General features: G+C 37.9%; 1 protein-coding gene across 1 annotated transcript in view; it reads right to left on the bottom strand.

The window, feature by feature from the left end:
* Positions 1-8018: 8018 nt before the first annotated feature.
* LOC126235739 (TATA box-binding protein-like 1) overlaps positions 8019-24725 on the bottom strand; it is a 40562-nt gene continuing 23855 nt past the window's right edge. Inside the window, exons 3-5 of the mRNA XM_049944522.1 lie at positions 18258-18508; positions 17959-18053; positions 8019-9322 (exon numbers count right to left, since the gene is read on the bottom strand). Of these exons, the coding sequence (XP_049800479.1) occupies positions 9087-9322; positions 17959-18053; positions 18258-18508 (582 nt within the window). The 3' untranslated portion in view covers positions 8019-9086. The remainder of the gene's footprint in view (positions 9323-17958; positions 18054-18257; positions 18509-24725) is intronic.

Genomic DNA, 24725 nt, shown 5'->3' with positions numbered 1-24725 from the left:
TACCTTTTCTTCTCTGGAGACTTCTGTCATATCTTAGCAGTAATCGCAACAGGGACAAGGCTAGATGAAGTCAACACATCTGCAATTGCCATTTAGTGTAGCAAGTTAATGTAACTCCAAAATTAATAAAATAAATGAAAAATTACAATAGTGACTGTGAAATAACACAGAAACTTTAGACTTGAAGTTAAAACTTTCTCGAAAGTCTTGAGATTCCCAGGATCAGTATAGGTATCGATAACATGCAAAAATCGTCAGGATTCTTGATTCCTGAGATAGATGAGCTATCCATATACATAATTAGGTTTGTATGGAACACTCGGAGTGTGAATCCTATGTGGACTTATCTATTTTATTTATTTTTTTCTTTCTTTTTACGAGCCAATTCTCATCTGTTGTCTTACTGCTTCTGCTTTAGGAACTTTCTGCATGTATCACTTTCTGTCTGAAAGTATCTCTGTTTACTGATCCTTCTGTTTTTATATTCTATATTTCCAGCTTTTTTATAGTTTCTTGGACCCAGTATATTGTTAATTTATTTCTTTAAAGATACTTGAAGATTTGTCATGCATCCTCGATTACTGTTTCAAATGTTCCTGCAATTTTTCTCTATTTCATATATTTCATCGCTCTCAATTTCCTGGCTTCTATGCTACTTATTGGACCTAAAATTTGATTCATGATTCTCCTTTTTAATATTTGTATTATTTGGCCCAATCAAATTAGGGCCTTCAAGTCCTCTTTTCCACCCAACCAGGAACTATACATATCAAACATTGCAACTAAACACTGTTTATCAACCTTCTCAACCACTAAGCATACTTGTGGGTCAGTTATGCATACATGAGGTAATATTGTGACTAATTACAGATACAAATGCATATAATAATAGTGATTAATAACAACATTTAGGATCCACTTCTAGTTTGCCAGATCAAAATTTTATTTATTTTACTCACAGATCATCAAACTCCAAGCATTCTAGACAGCATTAAAAGTACAAAATATTCAGAGAAGAATTTGTACTGTGGGCAAAAGATTATTTCATACGGTGTGTCATTCCCAGATGCAGTTGGCTCAATAAATTCTTTAAGAATGTGTCCAATTGTTTTAAGCTGTTGTATTACCCTATTATATTTGAGATAATCACATATTTGAAAAGACGTCCACTTGTTGGACATATATAAGTGAATGAAAGGAGCCATGTGTTTCAACCCATGTAATGCTTACAAAACAACAGATTTTTGTTTTTCAAGTGTAGTTATTATAACTAAGAATGACTATATTCTTGGTTCCTGTAACAGTCAGATTTTATAACCATTGTCACATAATCTGTTATTTGGAGCAACACTTCTTCTAACTGGCCTCTAACCTGTAAGTGGTGTCTATTTACCAAGCAAGAAATTCCACTTAAATGTAAATTATCCCAATGACTACAGCATGCATAGTGATTGATACTTCACAATCAGGCCAGGCCAGGCCAGGCTGTCATCATGCATGATGCTCTGCTGTGGCCATCAGCAGCCTCATGGCGTTCAACATGTTAAGGGGTTAATAACGCAGTTTGCCTTAAGTAATAATTAACAAAAAATCTATCTGGACATAGCCTTTCATTCACTTTCAATTGTTTCCTTCACTTTTCAGCACTCACAAATATCCAGAAACTGTGCTCAGTGTAAGAAGAGCCAAAATAAACTAACATGTCTCGGCTTATTCGTAGTTGCTTGGCCTTTTCTGAGAAAATGACTCTAAAAGTTTGTGCTATAATTTAGATTTCTTTTAGTGCAGAATCAGCTCAGCCCAACTGATGGTACAGAGGCTAGTGCCTCAGCCTTCCACTTTAGCATCCTGTGTTCGAAACCTGATTACTGTTGCTTTTTTCATTTATGTACCCTTGTCCACATAAGGTTACTACATAAATGTTTCTAATCAGTTAGGGGATACAATGGCATTATATTAATTGTAAAATTACAACTGGGTTCACAATAACTATCATAATTTATTATATATTATACGTCTGTGTGGAATTTCCAGTGGTTTAAATTTTTTAAAAAATTCTAATATTTTTATATTTCCTTCTTATATCAACTCTTAATTCTTATATTTTATTCTTCAGGAAGATATGGTGCATTCCCTTGGATGATACTGATTTTAGAAACATTCTAAACATTGAAACTACGAATCGCATGAGTGTCATTCACAGGCTGGGTTGCCACAGTGACATATCTTCATGTGAATTCCACTCTGGAAAGAAATATCGTTAACGTTGCTGAAGACTTCATGCATCAGCAATAGTTTTGTTGCAAACCTCACATAATGGATCATTTTTTTTTTAATCTGGCATTCGCAATTGGTTACGGTCAAGATACACAACAGGGATTTCACTGAAAACAATTTCAGATAATTGTGTTATTTTTTAAATTTATTCACCAGACATATAATTAATAGACAAATAAGGATGACATCAAAAAAAATTTTTAAAATCAAGTTTTGAAGGAGCACAAAGTGGGATATCGCAATTCAAACGACTGTTATGCGTAACTGTTTACTCACTGAAAGGCACACTGAGTGCGTCAAAAACTTTGACCATTGTTTTCCCAAAAATAGTCAAGTATCTACAGATAAAACGACACATGTTCACTTATTTTGACCCCTCTTCCACAGAGTTATGCTTCTCAGAAATCATGTTATGGCACTTGCTATTTTCCTCATAAGCAGAAGTACTGCACACATGCAGCCACGTGCATGTTGGTCTGAAGGTGACAGAGCAGATTCATTTTCTATGAAAGTGCACTCCCCTATAACAACACCTTGCAATAAGCAATAATTTAAATTTGTTCAGATGAAAGGCAATTATTTATGGACTTTCAGCCAGCAGCTGATATTATCATTAACACACTCATGGTTAATGTAAGTTCTGCCTCATTGATTAAAACCACAACACCTGGGGTAATTCAGATAAAAAAAAGGCATTTGGTGAAACAGGATGGGAAATGATGAGCATGTTGGAAAAGCGTGGTGTAGTGAAGATTTCAAATGATCGCATTCAGCTAGGTCACTGGTGCAAAAGAATTGTATTCAGAAAGGAAAAGAGACCTCAGAAGTATGAAGGAATACCTACCTGAGTTGCAAGAGGTACAAAAATTGCAGAACTTGCTTGGTGGACTTAGCCTGATTCGCATTTCAGTGCAAATTTATTTAGAAAAGTTAGTGTTTATTTGTTATTTATGGATCATGCCAAGTGATAACTTTCTTTCCTAAAGTCTTCCAGCAAGTGTTAATGTGGAGTTAGTGCATATTTAGGTTCTTGCTATTAAAATAAAGTATATTCAGAATAACCGAGAATGTACATTTTACTACTGAGCCCCTTTAGCATGATAACCCCTCAATCTCTTTCACCCTTCAGTGGAATGTTCAACAATCTGAAAGATCCTGGCAGATTAAATCTGTGAGAGATTGGGACCTGAACCTTGCATTTTTCAGACAGTGCTCTGATTGAATTATTTATTCAGGCATGTCTCAAGGTCTAAACCCACAGCTCCAATTTGCCAGTACTTCTCTCCTTTTCGGACTTCACAGAATATCTCCCGAGTATTTTCTAGAGCAGCACTCCAGGAAGAAAGGCTGTTGTCAAGCTGCTTCTCTGTAATGTCATAAGGGATTGCTTCTGCAGTGAATCTTTCACCTTGAAGCAATGTTTATGCTATATTGGAACTTCCTGGCAGATTCCAATGCACAGTGGCTGCCAGAAATGTAGTTGCGAGAACAGGTTGCGCGTCATGCCAGTATGACTTGACCAATAAAATCAATGCCCACAAAAGGCAAGGTTCCGTATTTGAGTCCTGGTGTGGCACATAGTTTTAATCTACCAGGGATTTTCAAAATAGTGCATATTCAGCTGTAGAGCAAAGATTCATTTTGGAAATGATTCCCGACGCTGAGGCTGTGCCTTTTTCCTGCAGTACTCTTACTTCGAGGTGTGCTAGATCCACAAGGTGTGCAGAAATGTTTCTGTTAAATTTGGAAAGGAGGAGACAGGTGCTATCAGAATTGAGCCACATCATGAGTTGTGCTGGATAACTCAGTTGGGAAGAGCAACTGCTCTGTGAAAGGTAAAGTCCAGGTTTGAGGTCCATCCCAGTACAAAGTATTGATATCAGAAAGTTTCAAAGAATTACTGGGACAGAGCATTACGTTCTCTTACACAGTTATACAAAAGCCAGCATTATGGTTAATTCTTACCAGAGCAGCACAGAGCTAAGAAGCCACAGAATGGGTAGATATGCAGTAGCTAGGGGACTATCACTTAATTCACTTGTCAACAGCATCATTTTTCAATTATGTCACATGCACTGTGCCGTACAAATTGAACTTTTAGCGCTGAAGTGAATGTTAGTGCAAGAATGGTTATTTTGTGAAAACCTTCATTATGGATGACACAAAGGAAATACAACAAAATATTACATAGACAAGTGATAGTGGGTTTGATCCGTGTATATCAATTTTTTGAGGCAGGATCAGTATTAGGTTAAGAACACTCTAAAGAGACTAAGCCGTGGACATTGTATGCAGAGTTATTTCAGATGCACAAGGAACTTTTATATTGCCCATTGAACTGAAAATTCAACAAATGCCATACTTTGTACAGTGATGAAAAAAAAAATTGCAACACCAAAAAATTATTAATGTAGAGCAATCAAATTTTGGGGATACACTTCTCTAGCTAACATATTAAAGTGATTAACACAGCAAGATCATAGGTTAATGTAAGCACAAGACAAGCCATTGCAAATGTGAAATGCTGGTACATTAGTAGCTGATGTAACCACCGGAGTGTTGAATGCAAGCATGTAAATGTGCAAGCATTGTGTGGTAAGGGTGCTGGACGTCACTTTTTGAAATGCGGTTCCATGCCTGCTGCACTTGGTCAGTCAACACAGGGATGGTTAATGCTTGTTGTGGATGATGCTGGAATTGTTGTCTAATGATGTCCAATATGAGTTTGACTGGAGAAAGATCTGTTGATCAAGGAGGCCAAGGCACATGTTGACTCTCTGTAGAGCTTGTTGGTTTACAACAGCAGTATGCGGGTGAGTGTCATCCTGTTGGGAACCACCACCTGGATTGATGTTCATGAATGGCAGCACAAGTCGAGTCACCATACTGACATACAAATTTGCAGTCAGGCTGTGTGAGATAACCATGAGAATGCTGCTGGAGTCATACAAAATTCTACCCCAGACCATAACTCCAGGTGTAGGTTCAATGTGCAGACAGGTTGGTTGCGGACACTCAGCTGGCCTCCTCCGAACCAACACATGGCCATCGCTGGCACTGGGGCAGAAACAGCTTTCATCAGAAAACACAAGAGCCCTTCACCCTGCCCTCCAATGAGTTCTCATTTGACACAACTGAAGTCACAAATGGCGACGGTTTGAGGTCAGTGGAATGCACACTACAGGGCATCTGCCTCAGAGCACTTCTTGAAGTAATCGATTTACAACAGTTTGTTGTGTGGTGCCGATTGCAGCTCAAACTGCAGCATGATGCACAAGAGCCGTACACCGAACACAAATGTCTGTCCTCTCGGTAGTATCACATGGCCATCAGGGGCCCGGTCTTCTTGTGACCACTGCTGCCAGCAATAATGTGCAATGGCTACATTCCTGCTAAGTCTTTCTACAGCTTCACAGAAGGAACATCCAGCTTCTCGTAGCCCTATTACACAACCTTGTTGAAACTCAGTGAGGCACTGATAATGTGTCATCTTAAAAGCATTCTTGACTAATAACCCACCATGTAAAATCTCAAAGGTAACTAAAACTTATGACCGATACAGCATGTATTTAAAGCAAATCTGATTTGCACCCTCACAGTGGCACTACTAGTGTGTGTCTTTGTACAAGTGGCACAAAATTTGAATAGACATCTCTGAAATGTAGACACACACCTACCTATTTAATGTTGTTGTTGTTCCTTTTCTGGCAGTGTATTTTCCAAATTTTGTTTGAGGTTCCAGTCCCTTATTTCCAAGCCAAAGAATGTTCAAATTCAGAGCTATGCTTTCTCCGGCTGTTTTCAAAAGTTGGGCAATGGGTCATTTAATTATTAAACTAGACGTTTTCTACTTGTTTATTTCCAAAAGCCATGTCATCTCATTACTGCTGTATATCAATCACAATTTATAAAAATCACAGTTTGCTGTGCAACACTGCCAAGCATCAAAGCATAAGAAGCTACTAGCTTCCACCATTGACTTCTCTCTCTGATCAACTGCCAAAGCACTCTCCTATTATTTGTACACAGAAACAGACCCTTTCCGATACATGGTAACGCCACATGTACTAGTTAATTCAACAATTTTGTTTTAATAACTGATTCTTGGAACTGTACAAATGTCTGGTTCGTTATATTTAGTTTCTATAAAAGCGCAAATAACTGAAAACATAAGAACAACTCGCATTTTTATGTCTTTAATTAAGCTAGTCAAATCTGGTCATTAATCGGTCTTTGGATCCAGAAATATAAATGCAGTTGTGCAAAAAATGCCTTTAGTTTGTGTGCACTAGTAAACATTTAAATAAAGTTACAAACCCATTCTACTTTTCCTCTTAACATAAAAACATAAATACAAAAATTAGAGGAATTTTTTGCAGAGATCTAACATTTTTCTATTATGTGATAAAATTGGTTTAATTATTTGGAAATGTAGTTTTAATGTGAATAAAATGGTGTGACATCAATCTCTTCATTAATGGTAAAAGGTGTTCTAAGGTCTTTTTCATAATACAATTAAAATTTGTGCTGGATCAGGACTTGAATCCAGATTCCCCGCCTTATGCGAGCTGTCACCTTAAATGCTTTGGCTATCTGGGCACGACTCCTGGCCAGACCAAAACTTCCATGTCTTCATTTGTGTGTCACAACCTGTACTTTTACACATTATGTAATTCCCATACAGCGGAGGGCATTTTTAAATTAAAGTTGCTGCCTAGTATCGGTGGACAAATACAATATTGCAATGCCTGTGTTAAAAAGAACAATGCAATGTTCCTTCACACACACATGCACGTCCAAAGGGACACAGCACTGTTGTTCTTAACACATGCACTGCAATATCATACTTATCTAATAGAAGAGGTTTCACAGTAGCAAAGATGAAGTACACTTAGCTATTAAGGTATACATTTTTGAGCCCATTTACCAGATTTTTCTTCTTGTTTTGGTGTAAGGAAACCGTTTCCAGAGTTTGAAGTAGTGTTTTTGAAACACCATGTATAATTAAACCCCTACGTCTTGCTTCTTGAAACTTAAAGTCATTTCCTCACTGAATATTGTATGCTCTAAACTTCTGCCTCATTTTGCAGAAAGCTGTGAGTTACTGGTAATCTGGAAGTTGGAAAATATAAGTTTTCTCTTTCTGTGAAACTACTGAAACCAATTTGCTATGGTTGGTAAATAGTGGCTTCACTATTTTTCTCTGGGTTTGATCCAGCGATTGATTGGAATACTCACTAATTATTTTAAGTTCATGAAAAGTAGATTGTTCAAACATGAAAGAGCATAATGACATAATGATGCAAACTGCAAGTGTTATTCTGAAACTAAAATCGTAAAAGCATTTACTGAAGTATGTTGAGCCTAAGGTTTTAAACAAGGCAATTAACTAATTCATCAACAAATAAAAAAGCTGTTAATCAACAGCTTTTTGCAGATTCGTTTGTAATGAGTCTGCCGAGCTGGAAACACTACTACTACTACTACTACTAGTAGTAGTATTTGCTACATATTCTAGTGAGAGTGAATCCCACCTCATTCAATCTTGTTACATCACATTCCTACCTGCTGTATCACATTGTAACAAGAAGTAGCTTCAGGACTCCTAATGCATCTCTGACCAACAGAGAAATTTGAATAAACCACAGCACATTTTACCCATACACAGTAACCTGTGGAACTGCTGTTACATATACAAGCTTGCACCAAGGAAAATTGGGATTTAATAACTCCAAATGAAATTACAGCATATATTGATATATTATTAAGTAACTGGTGAACAAATACAAAAATTCACTAAATGACTAATAGTGAAGACATTCACAAATGCGGTGGAACAAAAACCACTTCGGTTATGGTTTAGCAGTAGCAGCTGTATCACAAACTCTTCAACATCATCCTGTTTCTTACTGTCTGAAGTAAAATATGTAACAAAAAACTCTTGTTAAATAACAATTAAAATGAAAACACTTAACACCACGAACACACACAATAGTTTATATTTGGAATACATCACTGGCACTGGTTAACACAGAAACAGGCAGTCACATTTATTGCAGTTACCAATGCATTGAATGAAATTGCTTCTTCCTTATTGTACACGTCAACCTGAAGTCTAAAACAAAATTTCAGTCACAAATTACTTTATAAAATGAATCTTAATAATAGACTGTATTTTCTTTGTACAAGGGTTGATTATATGTTTTGCACACTATTGCCTCATTCAAAACTGTACAGAAGCAATTTATTTCAACATGAGTAATACATCTTTTGTTCACAAACAACACTATAAACACTTTCTGCAAAATGTAAATAATTTTTGTTCCCACTTATTTTTTAACTGCAGTCATCTTTTGTGACTCAGAATGCCATAAACTACTCTTAACTTACAAATGATAAACACTTGCACGAGTAAAGTTTACAAATGTGCATTCTGCAAAAAACTTATGCAAGTTTATTTATAAAGGTGATTTCTTTAACATGCAATGTAAATAAATAACATTATGATGTGATGAGACTGCAAAAAAAATGCGGTCATAAATAATGAGTATTATAGCAAGCACATTCAAGGCATTCTAACACTGTGCAAGTAAATTAAAAGTAACAATATACATGAAAATGTTACTTCTCATTTCATTTTTGAAAATGCTCTGGACACTTACTGCTCATAATTCAAATCACATGCACTTTATACAATCATGTATTACCTACAAACACACTTCAGTCTGCAGCACAAGTCTTTCCATGATATGAGTTTACACAATCAGTTTTCCACACTTTTCTCAATAACACTCCACAAATTTGGAAGTTCAATCCCAGCTTTTTTCACTGTCATAATTTTCATCATCATCCTCCGTGTCCATCAAGGGGTCCTCAAAACCATCTGGTTCTTCAATCTCTATGTGCGTGTAACTGCGTTTCCGTTTCTGTCCTCTGCGCTTCCACTCCATTGCAAGTAAATCTTCTTTTGTACGCTCCTTACGAAATTCATAGACTAGAGGAAAAATACGCTCTATGGCTGCCTGAACATCAGCAACACTTGGTGCTACAAAAAACCAAGACAGAAGATCTTACTGGATTTGTACTATTCTTTAATAACAATGTACACACACACACACACACACACACACACACACACACACACACACATTTACATTCTCCAACAACTTTTCTACTACATTTATATTACTCTTGTTCCATTACAAAAACATTATGTGGTTCATGGAATTTGAAATATATTTTTAAAATTCTACACACATTTTTATGCCTACATTTAAGCAACAATACAGAAGTGAGATACTTCTCAGCTAACTGTAACTGAATCACTCGTCATTGAAGAAAGCAACTAAGTCAAATTGACAAATTCATTTTGCATTCTGAGAAGAAAGATGCATGTTTTGGTGCTGAAAGGAACCATGTCCTGGCAGCACCTGTGCCGTTACCACAGCTGTCAGGTCAGTAACTGTATGTTGGAAGGCAGCAGTAGCCGACAGACATGCAGCAACAGGGAAGTAACCGCTGTTGTGTCATTTACAAGTTCCTAACCAGGAGCGAATTTTATTGTATCATCTGTGTGTTTTAACAGTTTAGTTTCTTGAGTTTCTGCATTTAAATTTAATATCTAATAGCCACAGTTGACACGTTTTCATTTGCGTCGGAAAGTAAATCGATTTTGTGACATCGTACAAGTTCCTAGTAAGGGGCAAATTATTTAGTTTCACCTGAGTGCTAGTTAGGTTTTCGAATATCTGCATATTAATAGACACAGTTTGTGTGTTTCCATCAGGGTCTAGAGTAGCATTGTGCAGCATGTGCCGATAGCCCGTTTATCTGCATAGTTTAGTTTTCCACGGTCTTTAGTACGGACAGGGACTGCGATTGTTGTGTGCAGATGCGAGCCGAGTTGGTGACACTTCGGTCTCAGCTTCAGGCCGTGATGGCTTCGGTTACACAGCTTGAGGCTGCAGTGGATTGGCATCACTGTTGTGGGCTAGCCGTGGAGATCAAACGGACGTCCAGCATGTCAGAGTCCTCCGATCAGTCCTCACCAGTGGCCAACCCAGTTACTGCTCACACTGAGGCTGACCCTTCACCTATGGTCGAGTGCGAGGTCACCCTGGGGCGAAGCAGGCGGCGAAAGACTTCTCAGGCGGCCGCATGTAAGGCCTCCCCAGTTTGTCTGACAAACAGGTTCCAGGTGCTGTCCGTGGCTGACACTGCCATTGAGCCAGATGCTGTCGCCTGTCCTGTTTCAGAGGAAACCACTCAGCCTACAAGATCTGGGCAATCGTAGAGCATGGGATTATAGATAGTTGGGAGCTCCAATGTTAGGTGTGTTATGGGGCCCCTTAAGGAATTAGCTGACAAGAAGGGTAAGAAAGCCAGTGTGCACTCCATGTGCGTAACAGGTGGAGTCGTTCCAGACATGGAAAGGGTCCTCCTGGATGCCATGAAGAGTACAGGGTTCACCCAACTGCAGCTGGTTGCTCACGTTGGTACCAATGATGTGTGTCACTTTCGATCAGAAAAGATTCTCTCTGGATTCGAACAGCTAACAGGTGGTAAAGGCTGCCAGTCTTGCTTTCAAGATGAAAGCAGAGCTGACCATTTGCAGCATAGTCGACAGGACCGATTGTGGACCTCTGGTACAGAGCCGAGTGGTCTGAATCAGAGGCTTAGACGGTTCTGCGACCATGTAGGCTGCAGATTCCTCGACTTGTGCCAAAGAGTGGTTGGGTTTCAGGTTCCGCTGAATAGGTCAGGTGTCCACTATATGCAAAAGGCGGCTACATGGGTAGCAGGGGCTGTGTGGCGTGGACTGGGAGGTTTTTTAGGATAGAGGGTCTCGGGAAAACACAAGATGGGCTTCAGTCACAAAGAGTGCTGGCTGAACGCAGGAAGAACATAGATAGAGGAACCATTGGTATAACAGTTGTAAACTGTTGTAGCTGTGATGGGAAAGTACCAGAGCTCCAAGCGCTGATAGAAAGCACTGATGCTCAAATCGTTATAGGCACTGAAAGCTGGATAAAGCCGGATATAAGCTCAACCGAAATTTTTGCGAAGAACCTAAAAGTGTTCCGAAAGGATAGGCTAAACACAGTTGGCAGAGGCGTGTTTATTGCTGTCAGAAGTAGTTTATCTTGTCGCGAAATTTAAGTAGATACTTCCTGTGAGTTAGTATGGGCAGAGGTCATTCTTGGCAACTGAAATAAAATAATAATTGGATCCTTTTACCGACCTCCCAGTTCAGACGATATAGTTGCTGAAAGGTTCAAAGAAAACTTGAGCTATTTCAAACACGTACTCGACTCAGACAATAATAGTTGGTGGTGACTAAGTTAACCTTGATATGTTGGTGAAAATGTGTGTATAACTCTGGACGTACGCATAAAGTATCATCCGAAATTGTGCTAAAGACATTCTCCAAAAATTATTTCGAGCAGTTAGTTCATGAGGCTATGCGAATAGTAAACGGTTGTGAAAACACACTTGACTTCTTAGCAACAAATAATCCTGAGTTAATAACGAGCACCAAAACGGATTCAGGGATTAGTGAACACACAGTTGACATAGCGAGATTGAATATTGCAATCCCCAAATCCTCAAAAAATAAGTGAAAAATATACCTACTCAAAAAAGCAGATAAAAATTCACTTGATGCCTTCCTAAGAGACAATCTCCACTCATTCCAAATTAATCAAATAGGTGTAGACCAGATGTGGCTTCAATTCTAAGAAATAGTATCGGCAGCAATTGAGAGATTTATACCAAATAAATTAACAAATGACGGAGCTCATCCTCCTTGGCACACAAAACGGATTAGAAAACTGTTGCAGAAACTACAAAACAAACATGCCCAATTTCAACAGATGCAAAATCCCCAAGATTGGCGATCTTTTACAGAAGCTCAAAATTTAGCAGGACTTCAATGCGAGATGCCTGTAACAGTTTCCAAAACGAGACTGTCTCGAAACCTGGCAGAAAATCCAAAGAGATTCTGGTCGTATGTGAAGTACGTTAGCAGCAAGAAACTATCAATGCCTTCTCTGCGCGATAGCAATGGAGATACTATCAAAGACAGAGCTGCCAAAGCAGAATTACTAAACACAGCCTTCCGAAAAGCCTTCACAAAAGAAGACTAAATAAATATTCCACAATTCAAATCGAGAACAGCTGCCAACATGAGTAACGCAGAAGTAAACATCCTCTGAGTAGTGAAGCAACTTAAATCACTTAATAAAAGCAAGTCTTCTGGTCCAGACTGTATACCAATTAGGTTCCTTTTGGAGTATGCTGATGCATTAGTTCCATACTTAACAACCATATACACCCGTTCGCTTGACGAAAGATCTGTACCCAAAGACTGGAAAGTTGCACAGGTCACACCAATATTCAAGAAAGGTTGTAGGAGTAATCCACTAAATTACAGGCCCATATCGTTAACGTTGATATGCAGCAGGATTTTGGAACATATATTGTGTTCAAACATTATGAATTACCTCAAAGAAAATGGTATATCGACACACAGTCAACACTGGTTTAGAAAACAACGTTCCTGTGAAACACAACTAGCTCTTTATTCACATGAAGTGTGGAGTGCTATTGACAAAGAATTTCAGATTGATTCCATATTTCTGGATTTCCGGAAGGCTTTTGACATTGTACCAGACGCGCGGCTTGTAGTGAAATTGCCTGCTTATGGAATATAGTCTCAGATACGTGACTCGATTTGTGATTTCCTGTCAGAGGGGTCACAGTTCGTAGTAATTGATGGAAAGTCATGGAGTACAACAGAAGTGATTTCTGGTGTTCCCCAAGGTAGTGTTCTAAGCCCTTTGTTGTTCCTCATCTATATGAACGATTTTGGAGACAGTCTGAGCAGCTGTCTTCAGTTGTTTGCAGATGAGGCTGTCATTTATCAACTAATCAAGTCATCAGAAGATCAAAACAAACTGCAAAACAATTTCGAAAAAATATCTGAATGGTGCGAAAAGTGGTAGTTGACCCTACATAACGAAATGTGTGAGGACATTCACAAGAGTGCTAAAAGGAACTCAAACTTCCGTTACACGATAAATCAGTCTAATCTAAAAGCCATAAACTCAACTAAATACCTAGGTATTACTATTTCGGACAACTTAAATTGGAAGGCACACACAGAAAATTTCTGTGCGGCAGGCCAACGAAACACTGTTTTATTGGGAGGATACTTAGAAAATTTAACAGACCTACTAAGGAGACTGCCTACACTATTCTCGTCTGTCCTCTTTTAGAATACTGCTGTGCGGTGTGGGATCCTTACCAGATAGGACTGATGGAGTACATCGAAAAAGTTCAGAGAAAGGCAGCACGTTTTGTATTATCGCGAAATATGGGAGAGAGTGTCACAGAAATGATACAGGATTTGCACTGGAAATCATTAAAAGAAAGGCGTTTTTCATTGCAACAGAATCTTCTCACGAAATTCCTATCATCAACTTTCTCCTCCGAATGCAAAAATATTTTGTTGACACTGACCTACATAGGGAGGAATGATTACCATGATAAAATAAGGGAAATCAGAGCTTGTACAGAAAGATATAGGTGTTCATTCTTTCCGCGCACTATACGAGATTGGAATAATAGAGAATTGGGAAGGTGGTTCGATGAACCCTCTGCTAGGCACTTGAATGTGATTTGCAGAGAACCCATGTAGTTGTAGAAGAAAATTAGTCCTGCAGTTAGTGTATTTCAATACAGAACGTCTATCAGTGCCAACCAACCTATGCAGAGAGCACTGCTATATTTCAGATGTTAAGACTGGCGCATTCTTTCTGTTTTTTTAGATGGACACTGAGTGCTGTTGCTGACAATATATGCTATACGGTGGTTGTGCTGTGCATATTATCAAGCTATGCAGGACAGGTAGTTCCTCAGGGAAGTATTGACTGCCCTGCAGGTACGGTGGAAATTATTGTTTTTACCTAAATATTATCTGTTCAACCATTCCACTTCCACAAAATGGATTGGAACGATTACTGATACTGAAGTCAGATTACCTAATGGGTGCCTAACAAAGATTTTACCTATGTAACTGTGTGTGTGTGTGTGTGTGTGTGTGTGTGTGTGTGTGTGTTTTCAGGTGCAATCACCACTTCATTATACTGCAAGAAGAATAGAGGCTGGAGATATTTAGTGCTTTCTATGATTGTGGAACCAAAAATGAATAGGATACCCACCTAACGAGACTGATTGAATGGTGTCTCATTAAATGGTGAAGACCAAGGGCTGTTAATCAAGGAGGAGAATGATCAAAAGGGGAATGTGAATCTGATACATATTTTGTAACTGGACATCAGGATCATCTGCGTGTCTGTAGGCATGTATTCACTAGTTCACAGTGAGTAACAGAAGTTTGTATTCAGGATTGCTAAGCTGCTGGCTAAAGGCGAAATCCCAGTGGGCAAGAGAGGATTCAATAAGAAGATGCATGCTACTATGCCACGTGAAATCTGCGCTGAAATCCGGGACCACATTATCAAGTTTCCTGTCAAAACATCTCATTATGGGGGTTAAGCAGTAAATTACTTCGATACAAGACCCAACCTTAAAAAAGGTATGATTTATTTTGAGAGGAACAGCCAAATCTTGAAGTAAAATATGCCTTTTATGTTAATTATTTCAATAAGAACTTTGACTACAGATTTGGCAGGCCCCAAACAGACGTGTGCAGTCTCTGCAAAGAACTTCAAGTCAAAATGAAGTCTGCACTTATCACAAAATGTTAAATTAGCAGGGGCAAGTGAGGTAAGTATTCACAAGTGCGTAAGTCTCAAATTTTATTTCTCAATGAAACCACACTCAGAATCCTGCCAGTCCAACGATACAGTCTGCATTGCCTTTCATTACATGCAATGATTTACCTCTATCTCATAACTGTTCAGGAAATATTCTACCAAAGGCAGCTATGGAAACATATTTACTATGCATGACCTGCAAGACAACAGGTATCATGACGGCCAATGAGATGTGCACATTCGTACTGGACTATCTCACCAACAAGATTAAACCACCCACAAAGAAACTTCACTTCGCTTTACTTACACGTGTGTCCACGCCAAAATAGGAATCTTTCATTTATTTGTTTCTGCATGGGTTTGGTCCACGATAAAAGATTTTGGGGAGGGGGGGGGGGGGGGGTCATTTCTGTTAAGATGCCATTCCTTCCGTGATAGGTATTCTGGTGTATTCAAGAAAATAAATTAGGTGTTGCGACAGAGTCTACACTCCGAAAGAATAACTGTAGAATCATTGCTAATGCAAAAAGGTATGCTGCAATAAAGATGGTGGAAGGAACTGGGATCACATATGCATGCAAGGTGGCCTAAGCATTATAGGAAAACAAGTAAGTGATGAATCAACAGCAAAGGACGTTCCTAGAAGCTTGAAGGCGGTGTTTGCTCTTTTGTTGTTCTCCAACTTCCAGTATTCTCCAGATCATTCTGGCAAGAGTGGTTGCTCGTCCCTTCATTGGGAGTATAGTCCATCACACATTCCATTTGTCTCAGCATGGACCAAGAAATGGCCCTCTTATGAACCTGTAGAGGAAGGTCTATGAGGCAGGATGAATAGCAATCAAATCAACAAAACAGGAAGATCCCAAGAAGGTTCATCATTATGTCACGACTTCTGAGACGAGTACTAGAATGGACTCGTCAGTGAAAATGCATTACCTGCCTTTTCCAACAGTATGATTTGATTTAATAACTGTCTTTTTTTCCCTTCAGTATCTGTTGACTATAGCACAGCTGTTTTATCAACAGTGGGTTTGTATAAAAATACCACATAAGAAAATAATCAATGCCATGTGTTGTACGAAGAAAATAATATTCATTCCATTTATGTTACCTTTTATTTTCATGCCTGCATGTGCATAAACTCATTTGGAAATAAAGGAAATAAACCAAAAATGTTAACATTATCGCTCACTTACAAATTTTGTTTGTTCCATTGTAAAGGAATTATGTCTAGTTATGTATTTTGTCAGTGAAAGTGTTAGTAACATACAGAACAATGCTATTCTGGCTTTATTATTATGGTTGGTGTGCGTGTGGGCACGCACTTTACACATACAAAAATTATGTCTCATATTGCATTACAAGTGTGGAAAAACATTTTTTTCTTCTCAAAACTTTAAAAATTGGACTTCTTGCTTTTATACAATGAACAATTCCATTGTAAAAATTTAAATAGCGAAAAGGTCAGGGCAAGCATTTGCTACATTCTTGCTGAACGTCGCTGCACTGTGCTTGACCGATGTTCAGAAAATACCTGAACTAGAAACCACTGTTCAAAATTCATGGTTGTTGGTCATACTGTAATGGACTGAGATTCCATGCATTCGGCAATCTCTACAGGGCATAAAAGACGGAAAAATGAAGTTGCCCTCTGAGGAGTACGGCCAAAAGTGCAAGAGGAAAGTGTGAAAAACCTTATGTTTTTCACGAAATAACCCACAACACAATTATCAATTCGAAGTATCATCTTAATCGCAACATGTCTAGAAAGAAGATGTGACTGGGAAGTCACTTGGGCGGCAGATGATATGTCGGTTCAACTTCACAACACAGCACCCGTTTGTTACAGGATTTAGAGAGGATTTTAACAAGTTTAGAGCTCTGGATTGTAACAAGGAAATAAGAAAAATCAACAACATCCCATTGTCAGACACCAAATCTTTGTACACCTCCATCCTCCCTCTAACAAAAGAAGTACAGTGATTTGATGTCCCTGTTCTAGTCAATTCTTTCCACATTAGGAAGTGAGTATCTGACATTTTACAAAAACCTATGATATTCAGGTGATCCAGAAGGATGTGATACAACATCTGAAGATGCAGTGAACAACTTCTGACAATGACCATTGTTTCCTTTGTGGTATGTTTGAAGGTGGAAAGAGAATGAATAACAGTGGATTCCAGAAGATTCAACATTGCAATGTGTGATTAAAACAATTCTTGTATATTTCAACATTACTGTATATTGCTTTGCGAACAAATATGTTTATGACAGATAGCAGTTGGTTCATTCTGGAAATCACAAGCAGGTAAAGCGCCACCTGGATCAGTGCAACAAGTAATTATCTCCGTTTTTAGTGAAAATAAACCAATTTTGAAAGTAAAATCACATAAAATCAAACTAAGTAAGTGCATCACATCAGAATTATTTCAAACATTTTGTGTACAATGAAGTTATAATTCCAAGAAATTTCCAAATGTGTTTCTTTCAGCAACTATTTCAAGTTATCTAGTTGACAATATGGCCATGAACAGTTCACAATTTTATGCCTTGAATTCTGTGTGCAATTTGCACTGCCTTTGACAGATCAAGAATGAAGTAAAAATTTAAAAAAATATAAATCCAACAGGAAGTGTACATTTTCAAGTTATGTAAAGTACCCAAATTTATGTAAGCCAAGAAACAGATGAAATAATTTGAGGTGGTTTCACACAAATTATTGCGAAGAATATTGCCATTTCCAGTTTTCAAAACAAAGAGAGCACAATACATTATGTAGAAAGTGTGTTGCAAATAACATACAATCAACATGTGTGTCATCTTTTTTAAGCAACAATTCCCAAAACAGAAAAATCACAAACTATACGAGTACAAAGTACATTAGTAATGGAGAAGCACTTACCTGTTACTGTGATGCTACCAGTCGAAAATATTTTGAGTGTTGCTTTTGGCTGTTTAAGCTTATATGTAACACCTGGATGAAGCTCAGGTTCATAACTGTAATGCAAATATGATAAATTTAAATAAAAAAGTTGCGATACTAAGCGTATAACGTAAGTTTATCCAACAACTTAGGATGGTCACATTTGCAACTAGGATTTATGAAATCTTGTAGTTTTTGTGTGTCTTATGAGATACAAAAGGATTATGTAGATCTAGAAAATTTATAATAAAGGAAATGACTTTATAATGATTACTTACTCAGCAGTCTCTTTGTAGCGTTCAGAAAATGCTGTTATTTTAATAGCAAATGGCATGGAACATGTGCCTAGCACATTTACTACCCTAAAATTGTTGAACCTAGTGTTGAAACCAAGTTTCTGTAAGCATCTTGCAAAACGTCTTGCTGCAATTTTTGCTTGTTCTTCACTTGTTGCCCCAGTGCAAGTTATTTTACCAGAAGACCACATGGATGCAGTTGTGTATGGCTTCCTAAGTTTCATGGTTATCATCTGGAAAGAGAAGTCATAAATTTAGATGTTGACAAAGCAACCAATGTCATTATGTCAAGCTGTACCATGGAGGCCCCAGAAGTATTAAAACTAAGGCAAAGTGCAGGAAAGTATTAAGCAACAATGAATTACTCTCAGCATATTCAACTCTCAAAGCCTATCACCTCTCTTTTGGTACAGTTTGGTGTATTGCTTTCCTTTCTTTCTTCACTGCCCCGTCAATGCAATATTTATCGGAATTCTGCATCTTTTCTACCAACTGTAAAACACACTGCTGATATTCCCCATCAGCTACAGGAATGTTTTTTGAACTGATAATGCTGGCGGTTGGCTAAATTAAATGCACACAAACAGGACAACGCTGGTGCACAAAGTGGGGAGCGAAAGGGGGAGGGTTCAAGTTCATGAGCACCTCTATATATCTTTTTAATTTGATTTATTGGTCAGTTTCTTATTGTATGACTGATTTAGTCCCCATGGCAAACTATGAATCAAGAATTTCAGAGTGCAAATAAACTGTAGAATTTCAGAACATTATTTACACCTTTTGCACATAGGATATCTTCCATACTCTTAAAATCACAGAAAACAAATTCCTGTTTCAACTAAGTATCCACATGCACTCCATAATAACTTACAATTTAGACTGAAGTAACAAGAGAACAGATTAATACAAAAACCATACATCTGTGTCCTTTGAAATTCCATGGAAATGAGTATTGTGGTGTATATTTCTAATATTCCTTGGAGGTTAAAATTATTGATCCATCATTAACTTTCAATCATTTTGCTTCATTTCCCTTTTCGTACAATATTTCAAAATAGGGCAATGCCAAATTATGGTTTCCCACCTCAATAAACCTCTCAACTTTATCCACACTGTACAAAACTACAACAATCTATTGTTCATATTAAGGTGGATGTGAATGTCTTAATCCATTTGCTAAACCGTAAAAGGAATGTTGAGGAAGTGTCCTTCCCATGTACTTCACAGATGATCTATTATCAGCCAAAATAGTCAGTAAAAAGGACTGCCACTCACTCAGACATATTCACAGAATACCAATATTTTATTAACAGTCCTTAAATGTGAAGCCTTTGAAAGACTTATTTCACAGAGCAGATACCACACAGTAGCAGAAAGTTGTGTGGTGGTGGAGGAAATAACTGCCAATCAAGCGATGCACATGGGTAATGTTGTCAGAGGAAGTTGCTGTTCAATGTTCACTAGCAAGTTAAGAGCCTGGGAGGGGGATGGCATAGGCTTTAGAGTAAATGTAATTCTGACGAGTATCTAATACACAACTTTCATTTTCTCACTGAAAGCTGGAAGAGGCTGATCAACCAAACCAGACATCAAGTGTACAAAAATATGGTTATCTTGCAACATTTTGGTGTACTCAACATGCAGGAAGAACACCAGAGCATGAAGTTCAGTTGGATTAAAGAGTATTGTTGGTTGAACTGTAAGGGCTTAGAGATAGAGGTTTTCAGGCAATTTTGCATATCTATTTGAAATGCACAAATATAGTCACTATGGCAGATGTGGCAACTAGTAAAAGTCCTACATTAATAATTGGGAGTAAGAGAGACCACTCACTGAATAGCTAAAGCAACTAGGTGTCAACAGACACATGTAAAAGAATTAAAATGAAGCTTTGCCAGCTTTTGTAAGAATTTTTTTGAAAAGGGCGCGCGCAGCTTTTCAAAAGCACGTGCATGAACGCACACACACGTACCCGCATTGTGTGCACGTGCACACAAGCACACACTCAATATCTTCCAATAGCTAGCAATGATTAGTGGGTACTACTAAGGGGTGTGTCCACCCTTTGCCTTTATAACAGCTTGAACTCTGCTGGGAACAGTTTCAGTGAGAAGTCAGAATATCAGCAGAGGAACAGTAGCCCATTTTTTTCCCTCAAGAACTGAAACTAGAGAAGGTAGTGATGCTATACACTGGAGTCTGGAGTGAAGCTGACATTCTAACTCATCCCAGAGGTGTTCCATTAGGTTCAGATCGGGACTGGGCAGACCAGTCCACGCAGGAATGTTATGGTCCAAAATATACTGCCTCACAGATGCTGCTTTATGTTGGGTGCACTGTCACACAGATACAAATCATCATTGTCTCCAAACTTCCTGTACTATACACAGTACACAATGCTGTAAAATGGGTTCATATCCTTCTGCATTTAGCATTTTTAATAAGGTAATCACAGCCTAACCATAAAAAATATCCCGTACCATGACACCACCTCATCCATACTTCACTGTTGATACCACACGATGGCAGGTGACTTTGTCCAAGTATTCAACAAACTGTGTGGCTTATGAGGGGCTGCTCAACCATTATACACCATTCTTCTTGACTCCCTTTGTGCAGTTATAACTTGGATACCCACGAGTGATTCATTCCACTGTTTCACGCCTTTTGCTACCACCGACTGCCACACTTGACAAGTCCTCCCCTGTCAGCACATGAAGTCTGCAATTTTCTTTTCCACCTTTACTTCACATTCACGCCTCTAGTTAACTTGGGCAGCTTTAGAAGGGTTGAAATTTCCCGGGTGGAAACAGCTCTCAATTGACATCCAATGACCAGTCCTCAGTCAAAGTCACTGAGCTCTCCTGACTGGCCCATTCTGCTGTTCTTGCTTCTCGACTGACAACACAATATTCCCCACCTTTTATACTGACAGGCTCATCTCTTGATATATATTGGTCACGATGCATAGTTGTCAATTCTGCATTACATAGGGTTGTCCAGGTACTTTTGATCCAATAGTGTGTATTTCAATGTACCACATACTTAGAGCAGATCTCTCATCTTCTGGAGGTCAGTTTTTTTTAGTGAACAGTCATCTCCATCTAGTCCAAAGTTCAAAAAACTTTTCTACTAGTTATCCAGTGTCCAACCAAAGGAAATCATTTTTCCTTTCTCATTAACAGTATTTCCTGTTCACCAGTAACATTCATCTTTACTGGACAATGAACATTTACGTTCTAGGGCTACAAGAACCAAGCTACATTCTTAAGTCAACCTTTTCAGGCATCACTCTGTGTTCTTGAATAGTTCAATGACTTTCACTGTCTCATCTACTAATTATATTTATAAATATTTTCATTAACTGGACTGGTGGTTAAGCTGACCACAAAATTTCCCTGAGCCCTTCCTTAAGCAGATAAAATATCTTTTTCCTCAATCTGTTACACCATCTACACACAATATTGGCAATTTGTCTTTGGCTGCTCATTCCAGAAGAAACAATACCTCCCTCTTAACGTTGTTTATGTAGCAAAATATATCTAAATATTGGTTTGCTGCACAAATACAGGGCTACCAGAATCCCTTCAGTTACCCCAATAGCCAACTATACAATGTATTTGTCAGCCATCTCCAAAAAGGATATACCAACTGAAGAAACAAAAGAATTACTTTGTTATGCAACAACTCGGGGCTAGAGTTCATTAGGCCATTTTTCTTCCAGTGTTAAGATTTTCTGAAGTTCAGTTTTGAAATGAAGCACACACTGCACTAGCCTATCACCAACCTGATGTCTAATCTGTTGCATGGTTCGCATCCTCCCCTAATAACAGTACCTATGGCATTCCCTATTAAAAGTAAAACATGAAAGTAAGAGAATTATGAGATCACACATCACATACCCACTGAGGAACATATTTAGTTTTCTATGTTAGTACGACAACTACTAAACTTACAGTGAAAGATGGGTGTGAAGTATATTAATAACACTATCATACACTGCTTTACTTCCAGTACAGCACATTAGAATTTCACAAATAGCCTTTTCTGTAAAAAGAAAAAAAATTCACAAATAGCCTTTTTTGTAAAAAGAAAAGGGGAATAAAAAGGTAAGCAGTTTCCACTCCTCCACACATCTGACCAAAAATTACACAACTCTCATCCATTTGTCTACTGTTCACACCCAAACTCCAGCCACTGCTAGCTTCTTGCTATGGGTGTGTAATTTTAGTAGTTGCTACTTTTCATACTGGCTTTTTGCAACACCTCCTCTTTAGAATTTGTAGTTTCTCACTCTGAATTGTCCTCTGTTTTCCAACAACTCCACTTTTAAATTTTTTGTTTTATTGGTATATCATGGTATATTTAGTGTATTCAGTGGATTATTGCATCCACTGAATCATGGTTCTGGGTGACCATGTAACTTTGTTGAGGTTGCACAACTTTCAAACTTATATGAAACAAATGTAACCAGTACAAAATGAAGAGTAGTGCTATTTTCTGCACCCTACCTAGTTCATATACCTGCAGCATCATTGTATTATCTGATATAATAATCTGCGAATTTTTCAGTTCATGCAGTCACTGAACCAGCATTTCTGTAATACAGTACAATGATGACTGTTTTATGTAATTTCAAATGTGCTCTGATAACCAATCATCATAAATATGTGCTAGCTAATGCAAAAACTGAATACCACACAAGAGCAGATCTGAAAAGAACAAATCTGAACTCAATAAAACTGCTATTCAGTGTAATGAAATTAAAACTATATGATGTGTGGCACTGTACCTTTTAAACATTGTAAGTTTTGCTCATTTTTATGCTTCCATACTACACTTTTGTCTTCCTGCTACTACGAGCACAAACATATGGAAATATTAGCGACAAATTATATAAATGTGAATGTTGGAGGCTTAAAAGGTTCTCTTGTTTTTAAATAAATCTTTTTATATGTAGGTAATAATCATCTCAAATATTTTATTCTTCCTTCAGAGTTACAGCCCAACAATTTAACAATAAGGCAGTATTCTCTTAAAATACTTGTGTATACAGTTGCGATAATTTTTGTATATACTGTGCTATGCACAGAGATCCATCATGTAAAATGAAGTTCAAATCCCACTAACACAAGAAAAGAAAGGAAAGGAATACCATATTCAAATATATTATTACTATCATTATACAGTTTCAAATTTTGTTTTCTAACAGAAGTATTAGTTACTAATATGCATCAGGAAAGACCCTGTAACACATCAAGAGGAGATAAAGGAAGAAACCAAAGCAATGCAGAAAAACAGAAGAAAAAGTGCAATAAGAATACTAGAAAAGATGGAAAGTTGTGGAATATCTTTAGCTCTGTAAATGTCCACCCTACAACCTTTGGAGGGAACTGCAGTCACACAACAAACAAGCTTTTAACAATAGTTGAATTTTGTGATACTGAGTTTGCTACTGCTTCAGACTGACATTAAAGGGGTATCAGTTTATCAGCAAACACACTACATGATTTTTGTAGGTGGCATCACTCAATGACTCCTGCAGTTTCAAAATAAAATTTAGCTATCAGCTCTGACAATGCTGTGTATCACTTAATACTTTCTACTTGCACCCCTGCAGAGTTTTATCAGTACCATTTACATGGAAACAATGTGCTGCAACTGTTTTAATTGTTGTTTGTTGTTGTCCTTGCTATCTACACAGTTAAACTTGCATTGCATTATAGGATGGCAGTAGTATTTACCAAATACTTGTAATACGAGTGTTTCCTAAGAGTATACCACAAGAATATACTTAATGTCTATCCCCACAGAACTGCTCATCTCAGAATAAGAATCACACACTCAGCACATTTCTGTTGTAAGAAGATAAAAGTTTTTACCCTGCAACAGGGATTTTAACATTATATAAGGGAAACGGCACAGATTGTTTATTGTGCATGATGTCACAAAGGTGATTCTTACAAGTTTGAAACCAGGCAAAAATCTCAAGTATTGGAAGACAAGGGAAGGTGTCATTTTCTTAGCAGCACTTTCTCACATTCTGATTTTGATAACACCAGAAAAGGTTGTATTACAGCTTACACACACACACACACACACACACACACACACACACACACACACACACACATTGATAAGTCACACTTGCCATCTGGGCCTCCAATGTGATCCACTGACTGCACCATCAGAAAAACTAGCTGCTCCGCCAGGAAAGGTTCCAACTAAGTCTAATACATGAGAGACTTTGAAAACTGATGTTATCTGTCTAACAAACATCTACCTTTCTATGACGAAATTTTAAAGTGGCCTGTAAAGAACTACAACCAAGGCAACGACTGAGTGGACTGTCAAATGGATAATTGTTGTAGAACAACACATTAGTACTGTGAAATGTAGAACTGTACGCGTAATATTGTATGTAACCAAGAAAATGTAAATAGAATGGAG

Source organism: Schistocerca nitens, chromosome 2 (genome assembly GCF_023898315.1).
Source record: "Schistocerca nitens isolate TAMUIC-IGC-003100 chromosome 2, iqSchNite1.1, whole genome shotgun sequence".
In the NCBI taxonomy this organism is placed as follows: Eukaryota; Metazoa; Arthropoda; class Insecta; order Orthoptera; family Acrididae; genus Schistocerca; species Schistocerca nitens.
The sequence above is the reverse complement of the archived record's forward strand: the minus strand, read 5'-3'. Positions and strand labels throughout refer to the sequence as shown.